Raw genomic sequence first — 21669 nt, 5'->3', positions numbered from 1 at the left:
GTTCGTATCCCATTCACCTTGCTTCAATCAAGCATTTGAAATTTCAGCAGTAGACTAGGCTCAGTTAACAAAAAATATCAGTACTTCAGCTTTACTAGAAGGATTAGGACTAAAAGGAATTTAATCAACATGTTTGCCACACACTTCAGTTACATTTAAAGTATGCCGACACTCTGACAAATTTAACATTTGTGTTTCTGCTAAGTGTGTACTACCCAGAGAGGATAGAACTACCTTTTCATTATAGTAGAAATGGGGAAACTTATTGTTAAAAAACAATAGATCACAGATTACTCTCTATTGGTATCGGCTTAATTTACTTTGATTATAAATTTTTTGGCGAATAAAAAACGCCAGCACAGTTATCTAATGACCAAGATATATCAGAAACATTCCTGTATCATACTTAATAGCTAGAGTGACAGGTTCACGGTGTTAAGTTTTGCATTAGTATTAATATCAACAAAAAGAATGTTTGACAAAGGTTTTGCTTCCCAGAGACATCTCGTAGCAATTCATGAAATTGCTTGTGTTTAGAATATGAGCTAATAGATAGCGCTAATTTAACGAGATTCTAAGTCGTAAATACACCAAACATGAAATTTCAGTTAAGGAATGAGCTTATATACTTGTAGTATAGCATACGTGTATAGTTTAAATAAAAATACTAGTTTTAATATGTCCATGCATCGAATTTGCATTTTGTATCACCTAGTTCTATATTTCGCCGTATTTCTTAGCGCTTAGCGGCGTGCAGTACAGCCAACTTAAAACCTTTTTCTCCACGCGACGTCTCACGATTTAAAGTAAGAATGGAGGTGGAAGGAGTGATGTTTTTAGTATTGGCTACCTTGTTCGACGTCGCCGTAGTGTAATTTGCGTGAGTCGGGCACGAGCGAAGGGAAGTGTATGGTGTTAGAGTTAGAGCTGTGTAGTGCAAGTTCTCGAGGAAATCGCTACGTATCAAGACGTATCTGATGCACTGAAGGGGATGGGCGACAACACGGAAGGAAAGCGAGTAACAAGACAGCTTGTAAGCAAATGACTTGTTCTTTTATAATTGTACCGTGTTATTAGAGCGCTGTTTGGCGAAATGTTTTCTGTATTTCCATAAAATTTTGCCGATAATTTTTGCAGTCGCCATCATGGTTATCGTGTCTGTCACGAACTCACCAAACATAAACATACACGTTTGCGATGGTGATTTTTAACATTCATACGGGTTGTTCGAAGCGCTGTGCACTTTCCCCGTGGTGACCTCGACCAAGTACGTTCAAACACACTGCCTGTTATGGCATGCTCAGTTAATAATAAATAGTTTGAGGAGAAGTGGGTCATGATTTTTAAATTGCAGGTGTTTTGAAATGTAAACACATGGGAGACAGGTGTGAAATACAACACAGCTGATTTAATATATAGCACGCGTTTTCAATTTGTCTGTACAAATATTTTCATTGGTTAATGTGATATGATTCTGTGTCCTGTGTTTAGTTAGTGAAAAGTATTATGCTTTAGTGTGTTCAGTGATGCAGTTTCACCTGAATATTCGTTCTTGTGAAGTAAAGTTCATTTTTTTTTTCAGACGTGTCGTTATCTTTTATGTAGGAGAGAACGATTTACGTTATAAATATTTGAAGTATTATAGAATTGGTGAAATTTAAGTGCGGTCATTTGCTTGACAGTTTGACATTGCCTGGTTTTTGTCCCTCAGTAAATTAATCCTTGTAATACCTTCCTTATTGTGAGAATTCGTTGGTGTACCCTGCATAGTTTTTCCATTTTATGTGCCCTTTGAGGGTTCGGAATTTACATTTGTTGTGTTATTCACTTGCAGGACAGGAACTTTTTCGTATCTGATTTCTAATATAGGTTTCGCATGCTGTAATTTTGTTGTGCTGTACTCTATATTTAAATCTGCGTGTTTAGCACTTTGTAATTGAGACCATGTGTGGCTTTGTGTACATTTATATGTTCTGAATTGTGCGGGGGTCAAAACTGGTTTCGCTTTGGATGTGAGTGTACCTATGTCGTGTGCCATCCCTGGGCGGACGGCCGGACGGGACATACAGTTGATCAAAATGGCGGCGGCAGGCAAGAAGTGTGAAACTTCTCGCTCCGTTCCGCAGCGAGAATATATCATCCGTCCGGTATGTAGCTTATGTTTAACTGTCTCATTTGAACTGCTGTATATCTATCATGCTGCACGCATGGTAGATACGCTTCTCGTTGTTGTCTAAGGTTCATGTTTGAGTGAATAGATCGTGGTACAGTTCAGATGACGCCACTCCAAATTTGCGCGGGGACCGTGCAAGACGAGTTGGTGTTAAGAGAGTATGGAGACGAATTTCCGCGAGAATTGAGCAGATTCCTGGGAATAATATATTTTTTGCTGTCTCTGTCTTTGGTTCTGTTAATGTTACTATGTATAGCTTCCGTCCTGTAACTTGCCGTATGTTTTTTTCGTCCCGAGATCGCGTAGGACCTGCCTTGTTATTGATTATTGGGAGCTTTGCGCACCGCTTATGCCCTATCTGCACGACAGAAATGACGTTTTCATGTTTAAGTACCCGCCCTGGAGGGCCAACAATTGGCGGAACAATGAAAGAGGAACATCTGCTAGAAACTGCATTCTGCATAAACCAAATTCTATTGAGAGGTAAAGGGTGTTTTTTTTTTTTCTTGTCGGGAGAAGCAGTGCAGTAACTTCGATCAACAAGTGCGTTATAATACTACTTTTTGTGGTGGTATAGCTTTTTAGTTCATTTCGATGTCGATTTATATTTGAAACCTAAAAACATCTGAAAATTTTACATTCATGGTCAGATGTGTCGTGGCCTGGAGAACTTGCAGGTATCAGCTCATTTTGCTAGCAAATTTTCACATTTAGTTTGGTTTGGTTACGTAGGGCCTACAATCGAAGTATTGTTTTGATTGTACAGTCGGTAACAAAGTCGCTCGGGACTAGAGTGGAAAATAAGCTTGTAAAGTGGGCATCTAAAACGTAGGCTACTCCTATTTTTGAATATCAGCAAGTAAAACGTAATTCTCTTTGTTGATTTACAGGAAGTACCGGTATTGTCTTCTATTGATGGGAGAATTAATGTACTTACAGAAAAGCGCACGAACGGGAAAGTTAATGGGGTATGGATGACAGTATTAACATCATTCTTTATTCAAAATTAGTTTTCAGACTAGGGTGAATGAATGACAAGTTTGACTCGAGTGGCTTATTTAATTCTGAATATTATCAGAATTCTGTGCTATCTGCTCTTAAGTTAGTGTTATGCCTTTATAGCTAAGATACTATAGGCTACAGACTTCAGTCTAAGCCCATTAATTGCATTTGAAAATTGTGAAATATTTTGGTTTCCTTCTCGGAAGTTTGATCTTAAGATTTTCAAGCAGTCTTGTTTTATCAAGCGTGCAAAGTTTCCAGAACAGTAAATATTTGAGTTAGTCTTCTAAGGTTGTAGGCTTATTGAAGTTAATTAAAATCTATGATTTTAACTCTTCATGCAAAGATCATACACTTCTATGGAGCTGGTATTCAGGGGTGAAAATTTATATCCACCTGTGTTCATGGCCATACAGGAGTGATTTTTCTATGGATTACAGATACAGTGATCCCCGATTATCTCACTTTTGCCCCTCTACTAATTCCCAATAAGTGCAGTATGGTACCTAATACTAGTTATCAGATATAGTTTAAGAATGGTGACTCCTTGCCTGTAATTTTGTGTATATATACCTCATGCAAGTGCAAAATTAAAATCTTATACGATCAAAATTCATTTTTTGTACTGTTCAAGGATTATCAAGGATTATCAAATTTATTTGATAATTCAGAATTGGCACTTGATTTTTCCAATTTTTAGCCGTGGGACAGGTTTTTTTTGTGCTCCTAAATCGGGTATTTGTTATTTCAGCAACAATACAATACAGCCCTCGAGTGAAAAACTAATACTTCATTTACGTGACTTCTTTTGATGAGAGGTGCTGTTACCTGCTTTGTTGCTGCAGGTATCTTCATTGGACATCATCTGAAATAACTTTTAAAATTAATTTCACTCTTTGTAATCTCAGCTTAGAATGACTGTAATATTACTGAGGTTAGGGTAGTTGTCTTCCTGTGTAGACAGTATGCAAGGTCATCCTGGGAAATCCAAAGCCTTGTTAAGGTTTTTCCTCACTTAAATAAAATACCAGTTCTAGGACCAAATACTGTAATTGGTAAAACTCCTATTGCTTAACACGCCATGCAGCACAGGTTATCTTGATGAATGTTAATTAACATTATTGGTTTCACGTCCAGCTACTACATCGACTATTTGCATACACAGACAGGTCTGATGTGATTGCCAACATAAGAAGTTGATCAAAGATGTCCAAAGAACGGTTACAGTATAATCGCTACAGACTTCCCATACCCGGCTGGCAGTCTTAGAGTTATAGTAGAAAACTTGCTTTTGACCCTTAACACACTTAAAAGCTATTAACAGCACATGTATGGGCTTCTAGGGGCAAGTTATTGCCAAGCTGGCCCATGACTGCTTTCTTCTGTGAAATGCTTTTAAAAAATTGGGCTTTATATTAAACTTGTATGCACAGTTATGTAAAGTACTATAAGCACCAAAGAGTACTAAAACATGCACATACTGCTTTAGACAGGTACTAGGATACACCGAGGTGGTTGTGAAAAAGGTAAAATAACTGGTAGCAATGTTTATTTCGAAGGACCCTGTATGTCTCTTTTACACGGCAAGCACCCGGTATCTCAGGGTAGCCATTCTTCAAAGATTTTCCACTCGTTTTGATGCTGGCAGGTGATGGAACGACCTCAGCTTCGAGGTCATGTTTGAAGACTGATGCATCTTCTTTAGATATTGGAATTGTTGTTTTCTTATGACAAATGCTGATAGGTCTACCATTATTGTGATTGTTTATGGACAGTCTATTAGGCAGAGTCGTTACGATATCTATCACAATGTTACTATAAACTGTAGATTTCTAGTAAATGTGTAGCTAGTAATATACGCTATCACAGTGGCATCTTGACATTCAGATCTGTTCTGTGGAAGATGTCTTTGGTCAGCTGAGGTTTTAAAAGGTTCATTTAGCTTTATTTCTTTATTTCCACAAGTGATGGCTACATACTATCTGCGCACCTTTTCTGGATAGATTTACACCCTAGTGCTGAATTGGTCGACCTCGGCAGTCTTCGAGATTCGTACTGGCAACCTTTGAAACACAAACTATGAATCGCTTATGCATCGCTGTGCGACATCTGGCGTACACTTTACGTACTAGTAGTGTTGTTATTTACACAGCAAAGCCAAACTATAGAATTCACTCTAGGAATAAGATCTGCATCGAGAAATGTTATATGTGTGCGTGACACAGTTGTTGGCTTAAGATGGGTACGATGCGCATTGGTATCACCTAAATATCAATGTAAAATTTGTCACAAATGGAACATAATAATTGCTTTTACACCTATCAAGTGAAAAATCCCTGGCAAATTAAGAAATACTGTCGTTATTTGAGAAATATGAAAACATACTTAAGGCTTGTAGACAGGACTGGTTTATGACGTACTGCGCTGCTGGTGCTGTCTTTTGTTACTTTCTTCAGGTCCAGGGCTAGCACCGTGGAATGGGAGTGCTGTGTCTGTAGATTCTCATTATCTTTGTCCATATGACTAGAGCGGTCAGTTCAAACAGCAAAATGGAGGTCAACAGAAAAATAGCATTATCCCTGGACCAATAAATATTTTTATTTCTGTTCGAACGAAAGTAGCTCGATCCCTGGACCAATAAATCACTAGTCCACTGAATTTTTCTTATGTACATTGGCCATACCATTTTGTCTCCTATTAAATATTGCATATCACGATACAATTCATGAAATGATAAGTGAAGCAATGAAACGAAAGCAAAGAACTTCAGTGAACACATATCACACACGAAATCGTTGAAAGTGTAAGACAAAAAGACATACGTGTGTCACTGTGAGTGCAACACCAAATGTACTTGTAAAGTGGTAAAGTACGTATACATAATATTCTCCAAAAATCAAATATTTCTTAATTTGCCAGGGATTTTTCACTTGATATGTGTAAAAGCAATTATTATGTTCCACTTGTGACAAATTTTATAGTGATATTTGGGTGATACCAATGCGCACTATACCCCTTAAGATAACAAAGGTTTAGTAGAATTCATATTGATCGATCATATTATCGATTCAATTCAGATTTCATTTCCATTCAGTTGGCAGTACTACTATTCAATTTTTACCAGCAAACTTTTCATCTCAACAAGAGTAATAACGAGCACTTCAAGAACACCATTGCTATTCTGATCCTAGTGAATATCTTGTAAGTTATGTAATTTAGTAAAGCGTCAGCAGCCCTGAAAATATTTTTCTATGTTTTACCATTTTCAAATGCCAGGACTGTACTGTAATTAGGTCTCGGTTCCTTCCTTCACAGTCCATACCCTGTTAAAATGTTAACGCTAATCTACTAGCAATAATGAATAGTGTCCTTGGCCAGGGAAAATAGAGCAGAGAGTGACTTAAGGGTTTATGGTTGTTTTCACTTGTTTGTGATTTCAAAATAAGTGTTATTTGCAGATAGAGGGTATAGAAATGCTTTGTTCATTTACTGAGCCTTGCAGGCGGAATACGGAAGTGAATGAGGGTTATAATCATTGGCAACTCATCTATTCAAATGGGTATTCAACATATCCCTCTTCCTTATTTGCATTTTCTCAGGTCCTACTAGTGACAAAATCATTGGGTAGAGCACTCACATTTAGCACATGCCATGATAAACTTCCAAATTCACAGTTCTCTTAACGTTTACCAAATATGGGAGCCGTGCACCTGAATACAATGAGAGTTCTATCGGAGACAATATGAAACTTGGCTGGTGCATAGGAACACAGCACGAAACTTGGCTGGCTATTAGGAACACAGCAAATGGTCTTGTTAACAAGACATTCCCTTTTTTCTTTATCCCCAAGAGACATCCGTTTTAAGGATCTTCATGCAGACGTACCAACTCTCCCGATTTAAGCGGGAGACTCCCTATTTTTGGCCTTCTCTCTCTCCTGATCGCAGACTTATCTCCCGATTTTGAGAACAGATTTAGTATTCCTGTATTTTTTTAAAATCCCAGGTTTTTCCTTGTTTTTTAAGTGGCTGGAAGGAATTGATGTTCAGTAGGTACTGGCAAGACGGATGCAATCAGCTGGGGGTGTTCTTAAATATGACAGAATCTTTATTGTAATGCTTTTTATTTTATTATTTCCACATAGCCATGCTGACTGTGAGACTACTTTTTTAGCATATTTACAAGCACTAAAACTCGATTCAGATCAAAGCTCTCCAAAAAAGAAATCTAGTAAAAATTAAACCTTAAAACCTGTTGAACAAGGCCAGTGCTTCGAGGTTTAATCTAGTTTAGAAATTTATGAAGAGGCCTAAGGCAGTTACAATGAAGGGTCGTGTGTTCTAAAGCTCAGATACATGCTGTGTTTCAGTATTTATAAAATGCATGCAATATTTCAGTATTTATAAATTAATTAATAAAATAAATTACATAATCTAGTAGTGAAAAAATCCTCAGTTTGTTTCCAGTCATTCGACCTGGTCAGGAATGGAATGAATGAAGCCCCCATCTAGCGGCAAGGATAGGAGATGTGCCAACCGCCGAAGCCTTTCGCACTCCTCTGGGGCAATGATTGACTGATAGATGAAATTAAATGATATAGGAGAGTGTTGCTGGAATGAAAGATGACAGGGAAAACCTGAATCCCAGAGAAAAATTTGTCCCGCCTCCGCTTTGTTCAGCACAAATCTCACATGGAGTGACCGTGATTTTAACCACGGAACCCAGCGATGAGAGGCCGGCGTGCTGCCGCCTGAGCCACGGAGGCTTCAATTGAGTAGTATAATGTGTTAAATATTTTTCAGTTTTCATCATTGATGTGTTGTAACATATTGGGATTTGCTGCAAAAAGAAATTCCTGATTTTTTAATTTAGAAAGTTGGTATGTGTGCTCATGAAGGGTCAAATGTTTTATTGTGTGTCTTTTAGTTCTTAAGAAAATGATTATTCTTTACCATTAATTGTTTTGTTACCTGATGATGGCTTGATTCAAGCTGAAATATTTACTGACAAATTTTTACTCATCACGAGTCAAACAAGCATTACCAGGCTGAGTGGCTCAGGTGGTTGAGGCGCTGGCCTTCTGACCCCAACTTGGCAGGTTCGGTCCTAGCTCAGTCCGGTGGTATTTGAAGGGGCTCAGATATGTCGACCTCATGTCGGTAGATTTACAGGCACGTAAAAGAACTCTTGCGGGACAAAATTCTGGCATCTGGGCATCGCCGAAAACTGTCGGTAGTTAATGACACGTAAAAGCATAACATATTATGAAACAAGTATTAAGTTGACCTTCAAGTTTTTTGAAACTGCTGTTGCTTAGGGAGTGATCTTGCTTTCTGTGATGTAGGGTGGTATCACTCTAGGCTCATGAGTCCGGCAGGTCTGGTATAAGAATATCAGGAACTTCACCCCATGAACGGCTATTTCCACAAGTTTATTGTTTGCACTGCCACGTATGTCCAGTTCAAGGTCTAGGAAAAGTTTCCTGCAGAACATCACAGGAACAAATTAGATCACCTGAAACACCAAGAGCACAGTTGTGGAAAACCAAGATCCCAAACATCCCTGGGTAGATGACAGTAGGGGAACGACCGTACAAGTGGCTGCGCTGTGAGCTTGCATTTGGGAGATAGTGGGTTCGAACCCCACTATTGGCAGCCCTGAAGACGGTTTCCCATTTTCACATCCAGGCAAACTTACATTAAGGCCACGACCGCTTCCTTTTCCCTCCTAACCCATTCCTATCCCATCGTCGCTATGAGACCTGTCTGTGTCGGTGTGACGTAGAGGAAATGGTAACGAAGAAGTAGCAGAATTTTTACCACTGGTTACAATGAAGACTGGACTGTATCGAACAGCCCTTGAAAATTGCATTTGCCAGTGGTAAGTTTTTACCTAAAGAAAAAAAAAAAAAATACCGGTCAATTCGTAACAAGTTGGGCAGAAGCACAGTTCACTCCTTGAAGTGCTACCTTGATAAAGTCAAAAATGAAGTTTGAACCAAGTGCCATGTTGTGGATTTCTTGTGCCTCCTTCAAGATAACACCCTAATAACATTTTATGGCAGTGAGGATTTTTTGCTGTCGGTATGGCTTCAACTAAAGAATATGGTTAATGAAGGACAAATATCTTCGGATGTATTAAGCAAGCTATTAAAAACTGTACAAAAGCTTTCTGAGCACGTAGGTGAGCCGAAGAAAGTCTTTTGTATCTTGATTTACTTGTCTATACATAGTCTTTTGTTGTGTGCGTTGCGGTGATTATCATTAGACCTCTGATTTTTAGGTGCTAAAAATTTTATTTTAGGTACCTAAAATAGGGTCTCATATATGAACATGTCCAGTTGCCCTTGTACTTCCTCTCTATTTGCTCCCCACACCACAGTATCATCTGCAAACATCTTTGTATAGGTTATAAATGCCAGTGTATTTGAATTGTTTTGTAGTTATTTGCTAAATAGTCACAATAAATACTGTACAACACAAGCTCCAGATTCTCTCTATTTCAATTCTGGAGCTAATTATATTATTGGTTTTCACGTCCCACCAGCTACTTTTACAGTATTCGGTGATACCGAGGGGTTGGAATGTCGTCAGGCAGTTCTTTTATGTTGCAATAAATCTGTCTACAAGCTGACGAATTTGAGCACCTTCAAATACCATAGGACTGAGCTACTCAGCCCAGCAAAGTTCTGGATCTGTAGTTACATTTTTACCGATATAATACAATTTAATTTTTATGTTAATTAGGGCAATGATCTTATTACATTACAATACGGTGATTGTGGTACAAGGAGAAATACTCTGGCTGGAACGGCTCAAAAGTTCCTTTATTTTTTTAAAAAAGTGACGAAATTGCACGTTCTTCTTAAAATAAACTTAATTAGTTCAGAAATGGGGTAAAACGATTTTTGTTTTTCTAAGATATACTACGAAAAAAGTGACGAAATTGCACGTTCTTCTTAAAATAAACTTAATTAGTTCAGAAATGGGGTAAAACGATTTTGTTTTTCTAAGATATACTACGAAGGTATTTTCAATGTAAGTAATGGGAAGAATTACAAAATATATAAGTTTTGAGGGCAGGCCTTCCAACCGTGGGTGTATATATTTGTCTTTGGAGCAGTACCAGCAGAGACATTCAATTTCTGTATTATGACTTCTACCAAGGGTCAAAGTGTGTGTTACTGACATTTTCTTTCCTGACTTTTGGACAGCTGTGAATGTAGGAATACTGGAAGCATTCACTGTATAAAATGCTAGCTGCTGTACCTGTAGCCCGCTTGGTGGCCATGATCGTTATGGCAGGATGTCCTGATACCGGGTTTCTGACACCGTGGTTAGCAGTGGCGTATGCTGAGATCAAGACGTGGGCTACCACTAGACTTAGGTTACCCCTTTTCGATAGTTGATTTAGTGAACATCAAGTCTTATGCGTTTTGAGCTGCAGCCAATAGCCAACGGAGAAGCCTGCTGTCTTGTCAAGGCTGCTTCACAAGGTACTGCCCTGGCCTCTGCTATTGTTGGGGACAAAACATGACGACCTCAGTTCCTGGAAGCGAGCTGAAAGCCAGTAGTCATCACACCCTGCACCCTGCTGAGTTAACGAGCTCTAAGTGATCCTGTTTGTTTTTGAGAGGCTGCCAAACTACTTTCTTCCTCATTCTCTGTAGTATTTACCCCTTTCTTCATGTAGAGTTCAGTAGCCGATTTGGCAACTCTGGCTGCAGTAGAGGTAGTAACTCCTATAAGTCGCTAATAGGCACAGAGCTACCGCTGGAAAGTAGTGGTGTGAGGCGAGGTCGTCATGATTTGTCCCCAACTATACTGTCAATAGTCTCGACCTGATCAGTCGAGATTTTAGCCTAAGGTTTAGCAAATTAAAGTCCAGCGTTGTGGCTAAATAGATAGAATGCTCGTTTGGTCCCATGGCTCTGGTTCAGTTTTCAGAATCAATCCCCTCATACTGTTAATTCCCTTGGCTTGGGGACTGGGTGTTTATATGACGTCTTCGCCATTCATTTTATCCTCATTAGGTCACCATCAACCCTATACAGATGCCATGCACCATTATTATTATTATTATTATTATTATTATTATTATTAATAATAATAATAATATTAAATTAAAATGTTGAATTTTACAGCGGTCGAATCCATCGTTCACTGGTTAATTAGCTTCCTCGGGAGATCAGTGGTGGTGTCCGACCCATGATCACGGGTTCGATTCAAACCAGCAAGAGAACACTAAACCAGAAAGATTGCATTTCATTTTAGCAGATCTACGTTTAAAAATATATTACTCCTATAACAGCAGCCCTGCAGTTTCTTTGTTCAAGGATGTAGAAGTAAACGGGAGTGAAATACCAACACACTGTTATCTATATAATTAAGTCACAAGGATGAGGTGAGGAAGTACATAGTATGAGTAACGTATGGTTGATAGATAGCAGTGGCGATCTGACGGACCGAAGCCGCCGCCCCCCCCCCCCCCGGGGGGGGGAGAGGGGTGAGTCGAGAGGAGAGGGACGAGAGTCTGGGCTGCAATATCAGTCTCCGAAGCCTTGTTCTCAGAAATAGCTGCGACGTTATTTCTCATTGCTTTCAAGGTTTGTAAATGGAACAGTGTGTCAGATGTAATGATAGCATTGGTAGCCCTCAGTATACGCTACTGGTGGTTAGCCTGTTGGAGTACCGTTGATCGAAAACATTTCCACTATCAGAATGTTGACCAGGAGGGTTGGAGAGGTGGTGGTGGTGGACAATTTCTAATCACTGGATTTTGTGCCAAAAGCCTGGATTGAATTCCAGACCCCTCTGCAGTGTTCATATGGAGTGTGGGCATATGTACGCTTTTGGTGATCCGTCTTTCTGATGGAGACACATCTTGGTGCTATTCGACAGGATTAGGCTATGTCCCAGTATCGGGTTTTACATTCTCCCTTCCTACTATCTTATATGCCACTCTTTTCATCTCATAAACTCTGATGAAAATCCACAGCCTCTTTCCAGTCATTCGACAAGGTCAGGAATGGAATGAATGAAGCGCTATCTAGCGGCGAGGACAGGAATTGCGCTGGCTGCTGAAGTCTGTCGCACTCTGGGGCAATGATTAATGAATGACAGATAAAATGATATTGGAGTGTGTTGCAAGAATGAAATATGACGGGGAAAACTGGAGTACCCGGATAAAAACCTGTCCCGCCTCTGCTTTGTCCAGCACAAATCGCACATGTAGTGACCGGGATTTGAACTACGGAACCCAGCGGTGAGGCTGCCGCCTGAGCCACGCAGGCTTTCATAAACTTGATAATATAATGAAAATGAGGAGCCTGACACAACTGGTTAAGAGTTTCTATCTCTTACTAGGACACTCATTATCTAATTTTCAACTTAAGAGAAAATAATTAAAAGTAAAATCTCAAAAACAAAAATACAATCGAGAGCACATAATTATTACAGTAAAAGGAAAATTAATCGATCATTTGAAGACGGAAATAAGAAAAGCTGAAAAATTGATTAATACTTCATTAAACGTTTTTATATGTCTTTGTCTCACAGATTTCTCGCTACAATAACAATAATTACTTTTATTTCCCAATTGTTAGAAGGTACGATTTTATTTACATTTCTGGGAGCATGCTGGAAACAGTTCACAGACAAGTGAATTGAGCAAATCACGGTCGAATAGCGAGACACAATATTTCTGAACAGATCAAACTACATTGAGTGTTAAGAAAAGTTGGCCGGAAGATATTAGCAGCGGCATGGCTCTTAAAGCAATCGGAGTAAATGCTGGACTACTGTACGTTCACCAATGCGTCCGCTTTAGGGTTAAGATGATCTTTCTTCACTTTACTCCTTCGGCTGGCGTGCTCTCTTCTTTAAATCATTGTACAATGTCATTGGCAGTACTCTTTCTCAATATCCAACATTTGTGTTACATTTCTCTGCGCCCCTTTGCGTTGTGTAAAATTACTAGTTGGCGCTGTTCTAATGTGCTGTTGCTTTTGCGCCCCATTGCACGTGCACGCTTGTGGCTGGCGTTCTGTACAGCGCTGCACACAGCCATGATGTTCAGACTTAGCCGGGCGCACATTGAGACGCAGTTGACCTCAGTGTAGCGCTGACGAAACTGGGAAGTGTTATGTGAGAGCATATTGCCACGCGGTGTCTCGTCGGATTTGAGAAAGAATAATGTTTTCTTCCGGCTCTGTGATATGGCATTCAATAAGAAGGAAGTCCTGCCGCTTGTCATGACTCCCTGTTATTTTACAAGCGTTCGTTCACGATTTTTCTCGTTTTGATAGTCATCTTGACGATTTCCCATGTCGATGTAGGCTGATGACCCCGCGGTTTTTCGCCTTACGACAAACGCGACAAAATCCACCACCATCGCTAGTTAATACGTCTGTCTGTTAGGTGATCAGCTCAGAAGCTGGTTGGATCCTCAAATAGCACCACCAAAGACTATGCAGTTACAGGAAAACCACAAACCAGTGAGGACCAAAATGAGGCGAGCTAGGCCAAGTTTATGGGATTGAACGCGATTTCCATATTAGCGTGTTCGCGTTGATATGGACTAAGCAAAGCCTCCGTGGCTCAGACGGCAGCGCGTTGGCCTCTCACCACTGGATACCGTGGCTCAAATCCCGGTCACTCCGTGTGAGATTTGTGCTGGACAAAGCGGAGGCGGGGCAGGTTTTATCCGGATACTCCGGTTTTTCCTGTCATCTTTCATTCCAGCAACACACTCCATTCTCATTTCATAGCATCTATCAGTCATTAATAAATCACTTTGGGAGTGGCGACCCCATTGTACTAATAGCCTATATATGATTCATTCATTACATCCCTGACCCGGTCAGTGACTGGAAAACAGGTTATAGGTTTTCATTTTCATGGACTAAGCAACACAAGTCTCATAGCTTGTAATGTAGAACTGTTAGAACATAAATGATCGGAAATTATATTCTTAGCATTTATCAGTAGCACCGCTATTAACGTAGATATTTGGGAATTTCATTTTAGGCCTCCCCCTAAGCTACCATTTCACCCAGCGTGAAAAAAATTATAGCCCGGACTGTAGTTCCTTATTCTCGACTTCATGTACAGATTTTCATTAAATTCTCTTAAGCCATTTTCTCGTGATGAGTAAGCATACGTAAAATATACAGACATGCGGAAAATTGAAATTAAAAATTGCATTGCAGTCCACGTGGTTCACATCGTATGAAGCATAGTGCGACCGAACGATTGAATCTCCTCCATTTCTCAATAAACTACAATCAGCCACAAAAGTCTACATACACCTAGTAATTGTTCTACCTATACAAGAAACACAAATATTAAGAAGTTTTATACCACCTTTCTTCTTTACAGTGACATAAACGTTGTAATTACAAAAAATAAACATTCATGTAGTTATTTTGTGACAAAAATGAAAAACAAAAAAACTAAAGGTAGCACCTCACAAAAGTCTGCATACAACACTAGTGTTCACTCTCAATACTTCCGTAGGACCTTCATCTGCGTCTATAACAGTCTGCAGTCTTCTAGGCATAGATAACACAAGATTCTGTCATCGATGGAGTTATTTCGGACCATGCCCTTTTCAGCGTATCCTTCAAAGTATCTTTGTGATTCGATATTTGCGAAGTCTTTTTTTTTTTTTTTTTTTTTTTTTTTCCGACTTCAGCCCAGATATGCTCGATTTGGTTTAAATCGGATGACTGGGGTGGTGAGTACAATTGTTTAGGAACGTTATACAGGATCCATTCTCGAACGGTGCGAGTGGTGTATTTTGGATCGTTATCCTGTTGGAAGATCCATTGTCGTCCAAAGCCCTAAACTTTCTGCAGACGCTTTCAGATGTAATATGTTGAGATACTGCCTGTGCTCCATTATGCCTTCAATAAAAACCAAATTTCCCACCCCAATCGCCACCATTGATCCCCATACCATCACAGTGCCTCCACCATGTTTGACGGTTGGTACAAGATTTTCGGTTTTCATGGCTTCATTTGCTTTTCGCCGTATTTTACCACTGCTATCTGCTCTAAATACTTTGTATGGAATTTAATCCGTGAAGAGAACTCGTTTCCAAAACGTAACATCTTTCCCACGATGCTCTATGGCAAACTTTATCCTCTTCCTCTGATTCTGCTCCGTAATTAGAGGTTTGTCTTCCACTTCGTCCTCGATATCCGTTTGTCCGTAAAATCCTTCTTACAGTTTCGGGATGTATACAGACTTGTGTGTAGTGTTTGCAATATCCGTCGCAATTTTAGGGACATTTGTTCGTGGATTGGATTTCACCGTCTTCAAGACTGACCGAACATCACGGTCATTTAATATGCGTGGACGGACAGAACGTAATTTATTCATCACACTACCATTCAATTTGAAATTGCGCACAATTGTTTGAACAGTTGCACGAGTCTTTCCCACAATCTCCGCCATATTACCATAAGATCTACCTTCATAATGTAATTTCACTATTAAATTACGAATATCCATAGATATTTCCTTTCTATGCCTAGTTACTCATTTCCCTCCGCACTGTCACAAGTGATCACCTCCATGGTTGGAGCTAGACTGACTCATGACCCTCTAAGCCTCGCAAGATGTAAACAGTGGACTAATGCACAGGTGTATGTTGACTTTTGTGAGATGTGCTTTTGCTGTATCTTTGTCTTCCGGGAAGTATTTTTTTGAACAGGACATGTTTGGGTAGAATAGATGATTAAATTGTGTAGAATTAGTTTACGAGGGTTAAACAGGCAATATCCTTTCAATATCCTGTATTTTGTAATTGTAGGTGGTGCATGTGACTGATTGTATGTGGCACATGGGCAGGAAACTGTATTATGAACACTGTGGGGTAGAACTGTCGTGTCTTGTCTTGCTCTGCCCTGCCTCAACTTACGAGTATACAATGAATTGTGTTGATTACAAATACAGTGGAGCCTCGATATCTTGAATCACCCCGGGAGCTAAATTTTATTCCCGGTTATCGAAATTTTGAGATATAGAGAATACATTTTTTGAGCATATAATTGAATCATTTTGTATCTACGGGCTTATACGGAATACATTATTTTTAACGGTATTTTAAAATATACAATCAAACTCTATTTTACGGCATCACAAGACAGGATACAGTACATACAGTAGTGAAACAAGAACCATACCTCGGTTAATACCTTTGGAAAAAATCCGCTAGTCTCTTCTATTTGTTAGTTAACCTTTCCTCCCTTCACGTTGAAACTTCTCGTCAGTACCACGCAGCCGAGATTCGTAAATGAAGCTTGTCATCCGCGACTTCGGGGGTTGCTTTCGAACGTGGCCGGTAATTCACACCCTAGAAACGGCGAGACTTCACCGATTTTCAGATCACTAGAAGTTTTAGTTTTTCGGTTCCCGTCATATTAGCTCCCAGCATCACTGTAAACCTTTCGTTATTTGTTAACTGTTCCTCACAAACAAAAAATGCCGTATTGCACAGTTAATGTTGCACAAAATTCGAGTTAGAGTATTTTTTGCTTTAAGAGTGGAAATGTTTGCTTCGAGAAATTCGCGTAACCGAATTTCTTGTATTAGAGAAATACACGAATAATAGGACAAACGGCCGGGAAATTGAAGTTACTTCGAGATACTGAATATTGTGAGTTATCGAGGTTCGACTGTATTACAAAATTACAAAAAAAAAAAAAAAGTAAAAAATGCGCTGGACTTGGGCTGTATTCCAGTGTGCACCAGACTGTATTCTCCTCCTCCCCTTTCCGTCGCAAGTGGATAGAGTTAACTACTACGTGTCCGAATAGTAAAGTGATGTGTAGTACCCATATCATTATTCCCTTTATTATCACTCATTATTATTTGACAATTCACCTGACATTTAAGCTCGTTGTAATACGTTGCCTAAATATTCAGGAATTGTTCGTGCGTTTGTATGTTATGTGAACACATGTCAGTAAACGTCCTATCATCTGTGCTGTCCGAATATTAAGGTGACAAACTATATATATTCAGGAGCAAGGGTAAGTGACTAATCAGAACCATCAAGAAATAGACGAGACTTGTGCATTTGGTTTCCCCTCAATGCAACTTCGAAACAAGCAGAAAGTAATCTGTTCAGTGTCACACGGTTTGATTCATACGTAGAGGGATATCGAAGAGTAAACATCATGGCGTTCTGCTCCATCAGCTTTAAACCTGTCCCAGGCAGGTGGGGGAGGAGCTTCGTTGTTCGCCTGGACTTTGGCCTACTCGTTTATAGCTGGTGGTGAACATCGGTACGTACGTGTGTTCATTGGCCTTGAGGTACTAAGAAGAAACACCTCTGTTCGTGATTTATTTTTATTATTTGGTAATTGGTGATCTGTAGGCTGTGAATGTGCAAATGATAAATAACTTAACATATTGAAAATAAATGCAAGAAAAGGACTTTTAAAATTTAAGCTACGTATGTAACATCGTTTATAACAAACGAAACCGAGCGAGTTGGCTGTGCGCTTAGGGACGCCCAACTGTGAGCTTGCATTCGGCAGATAGTGGGTTCGAACTCCCACTGTCGGCAGCCCTGAAGATTGTCTTCCGTGGTTTCCCCGTTTTCACACCAGACACATGTTGGGGCTGTACCTTAATTAAGGCCACGGCCGCTTCTTTCCCACTCCTAGTCCTTTCCTGTCCCATCGTCGTCATAAGACCTATCTGGAAAGTAAAGCAGGCATGCACACCTAACGCTTCCCGCACCTCTGCATGGCATTGGCGTGCATTTCTGCCGCGGAGAACTGCTATTTTAATATGCGATCGTTGCTCCTGCTTGTTGACTTCCAATTTTGTGACGCTCTCACTCACACACTGAACTTGGGGGCATGCTTAGACCCACACTGTTGTTTATATGCACCATTTAGTGGCATCATAATTATGCAAGTACATACCGTACGTTTCCAAATGCATATCTTGGATTTTGCTATGACTTATGACTCGACCTGCTTATATAGATACAGTTCTTACTTATTTTTATTATTCATTTGAAAGGATCAACTACTTTCCAAAGTGTATGGGCCGCAACAAGGACAAAGTTCCATGCGAAACCTTAAAATTAAACACACAACTCTAAAACTACAAAATCGTTCGTAACACATAAAATTCATAGTAAAGAAATCAAGCAGAAATTCATTTGACACATGATTATGCAAATCCTAAAACAAACATTCAAAAAGTACCCGGGCAGCGCATGAGAAAATTTCTTACCAAGACGCGTTATCTCATCTATTTGTAGCGAATGCTGCGGGCAGCACGGGTGCGCATCTTCCTTGATATCTTTCTCCTGGACCTTCCTTTTCTGCTGACAAGTATCAAGACACTCGGTGGCGCACTGGTATTCTGGACGGATTACTGTATGGTTAGTGTCTTTAGTATTAATGTGGTATGTGTTAATAAAGCCTGGTGACGAATTACCCTCATGATACTTTCTCGAGTTTTGGTTCAGATCAAGCTTCTCTAGCCTTGCTTCTAAGTTTGATCCTCTAAGGTGTCTTTAACTTTCTTGGCAATAAGGGGTTTGATATGAAGTTATTTTTCTACCATGTAGAATAAAAGATATGTTCTGGCTTCAGTGACATAGAGGTTAATCATTGATCTGTTCGTTGTTTACCTAAGAACCGCGGAACAACATTCCGGCAGGTTAATTGATGTATGTTGAGACAGCAGATCGAATGGATGGCAGTCTACATATTCAACAATTAATATCATGTGTAATTAAGGCAGTTTGGCCGTCCGTTCCAATCTCACAAAGGGCATTCGGCCGTAAAACAGCCAAATAACGTAAGCTTCGTGATGTCGTGTGGTCTCCTCAGAGGCCCGGTGCGGATCTTTCTAGTTGACTCCCATGTGTGACCTGCGTGTCTCGGTGTGTGGTAAGTAACTTCCTGTCCTCGTCCCGAGTTGGTGCCGCTAACCCTTACTGCGGATCAGGGTGTGTAGCATATTTGGCATTCTTTTACGGCTGGATGCTTTTCTTGACGCCAACCATTAGAGGAGAAATGCTACGTGTTAATGTGGTGGTGGTGATTATTGTTTTAAGAGGAAGTGCAACTAGGTGACCATCCTTTATTTAACACTAATCAGGGAGAAAAATGGAAGGAATCCGACACTGCGAAAAAGGAAGATATCAGCGAAAGTAAGACAAGAGCCACGAAGGGCGTGAAAGCGAACGACTTTCTAGGCCTAGAAAGTTCTAATCCCGTCGGGGTTGGAATAGAACAAGATTTGACCAAGGAAAGTCGGATAGGATAGATAAAAATGAGGAGCCTGGCACAAGTGGAAGCAGTGCTAGGACTTAACTCAGTGCCCCGTGGTCACTAACCCATGCTCCCAAGTTGAGAGCCCCTTACGACACGCAGGGAATACCGTGGCTGTAATTCTACCGCCCCCCTCCACAGGGGAATGTGGAGTTAGATAACTTTCTTCTTTAGCATGACTTTCCTCTGGTTCATCGATTTTCTGGTACTACTGGTACGTAACATACTGGTTTATCATAGTACTCCACGCATTTGATTCCTTCTCTGTGGCTCTGATTGGAATGAGCAGTGTGCGCACTTAAAGGAATACTGGCAGAGGATTGTTCACGGCTGTCTGCGGCTTGGTCATTCCAGGTCGGGAACTTTGGACTGTTAGATCGGCAGCATAGTACTGTTAAAAATGAGAAAATGTGCGGTATTTTATCGAGTATTTCATAATTATGACAGCATTGCTTGTAACTGCGACATTTCTGTTGACTTCATTGTAATGACCTATGATGACTTCAGTTGGCAAAACCACAAAGACAGTCTTTCTGATGATGTAAAAAGACAGGTAGAGAGTGAGTGCCTGCCATTATCATCAAACTGCCCAACTCCACTGACTGGCAGTAGGCAAGTGGACCTACCATCATAATGAAAACTTACCAAGTTGATTGTGACTGACAGTAGGCAAGAGGACCTGCCATTATAATTTCCTAACCAAGTCTTCACATGCGAAAATACGTATGGTGACTTGCCCGTCGCTTTTCTGAGTAACTTTAAGAGCTATGTAGTTTAATATAATCTTATTCACAACGTGTAGAGTATTTAACCTAGAATTCTAAATACAATGTAGAATTCCGTAGCGAAGCAAGGGTACATTAGCTAGTCATATCTAAATTTGTATCAGAATCTAATTACGCTGTACCGGGGACTCCGAAATTAAGTTTGAATCCCTTTCAGAAAACAATCGATAATGTTTGGTAACAAAACACACGAGTAGCGTTGCGAAAATATTGCAAATCTTGGGCTAGGAAGACTTAGAAGTAAGAAGACGAGCTGCTCGACTAAGCGGGATATTCTGAGCTGTCAGTGGTGAGATGGCGTAGAATGACATTAGTAGACGAATAAGTTTAAGTGGTGTTTTTAAAAGTAGGAGAGATCACAATCTAAAGATAAAGTTAGAACTCAAGACATATTGCGGCAAATATTCGTTTATAGGACGAGGAGTTAGGAATTGGAATAATTTACCACGGGAGATGTTCAATAAATTTCCTACTGGGCGAGTTGGCCGTGCGGTTAGGAGCGCGCAGCTGTGAGCTGGCATCCGGGAGAAAGTGAGTTCGAATCCCACTGTCGGCAGCCCTGAAGATGGTTTTCCGTGGTTTCCCATTTTCACATCAGGCAAATGTGAAAGTCGATGTGTACGTTAATCAAGGACAAGGCCGCTTCCTTCCCACTCTTAGCCCTTTCCTATCCCATCGTCGCCTATAATATATTATATAATTTCGTGTGGGTATTTCTAGCCGAGTGCAGCCCTCGTAAGGCAGACCCTCCGATGAGGTTGGGTGGCATCTGCCATATGTAGGGAACTGCGTGTTATTGTGGTGGAGGATAGTGTAATGTGTGGTGTGTGAGTTGCAGGGATGTTGGGGACTGCACAAACACCCAGCCCCCGGGCCATTGGAATTAACCAATGAAGGTTAAAATCCCCGTCCCGGCCGGGAATCGAACCCGGGACCCTAAACATTCAGCCAACGAGTCGGACATCGTTGCCTTAAAACCTGTCTGTGTCGGTGCGACGTTATACCACTAGCAAAAAAAGAAGATCCTAATTCTCTGAAATTATTTACGACTTAGGCCTACTTACTTATCGTGGCCTATTAGTGCCGGGAGTGTCCGAGGACGTGTTCGGCTTGCCTGGTGCAGGTCTTTCTACCTGACGCACATGGGAGGCCTGCGCGTCTGGATGTGAGATTATGATAATGAGGTAGGGAAAGATGAAACCCGGTGTCGGCACGTACCCTACTCCTCTCGAATAATACCAAGGGATCTGCTCAATGCTTTACGTCCCTATCCGACGGCCGAATCACCATCAACAGCATCATATTGCCTCACTTCATTTGAACACTGCAAAGAAGTTTAGATTTGAATCCAGGCTTTTGGTATGCAATCTAGTGATTACAAATTGTATACACCAACTTTCCTA

General features: G+C 40.4%; 1 protein-coding gene across 1 annotated transcript in view; it reads left to right on the top strand.

Annotated features, from left to right (window-relative positions):
- Positions 1 to 892: 892 nt before the first annotated feature.
- The window catches only part of Kdm2 (Lysine demethylase 2), a 205633-nt gene continuing 184856 nt past the window's right edge, over positions 893 to 21669 (top strand). Inside the window, exon 1 of the mRNA XM_067158871.2 lies at positions 893 to 1033. Within this exon, the coding sequence (XP_067014972.2) occupies positions 992 to 1033 (42 nt within the window). The 5' untranslated portion in view covers positions 893 to 991. The remainder of the gene's footprint in view (positions 1034 to 21669) is intronic.

The sequence above is a fragment of the Anabrus simplex genome, chromosome X, assembly GCF_040414725.1.
Source record: "Anabrus simplex isolate iqAnaSimp1 chromosome X, ASM4041472v1, whole genome shotgun sequence".
Classification (NCBI taxonomy): domain Eukaryota; kingdom Metazoa; phylum Arthropoda; class Insecta; order Orthoptera; family Tettigoniidae; genus Anabrus; species Anabrus simplex.
Note: the sequence above shows the minus strand (reverse complement) of the source record. Positions and strands in the feature narration are given on the sequence as shown.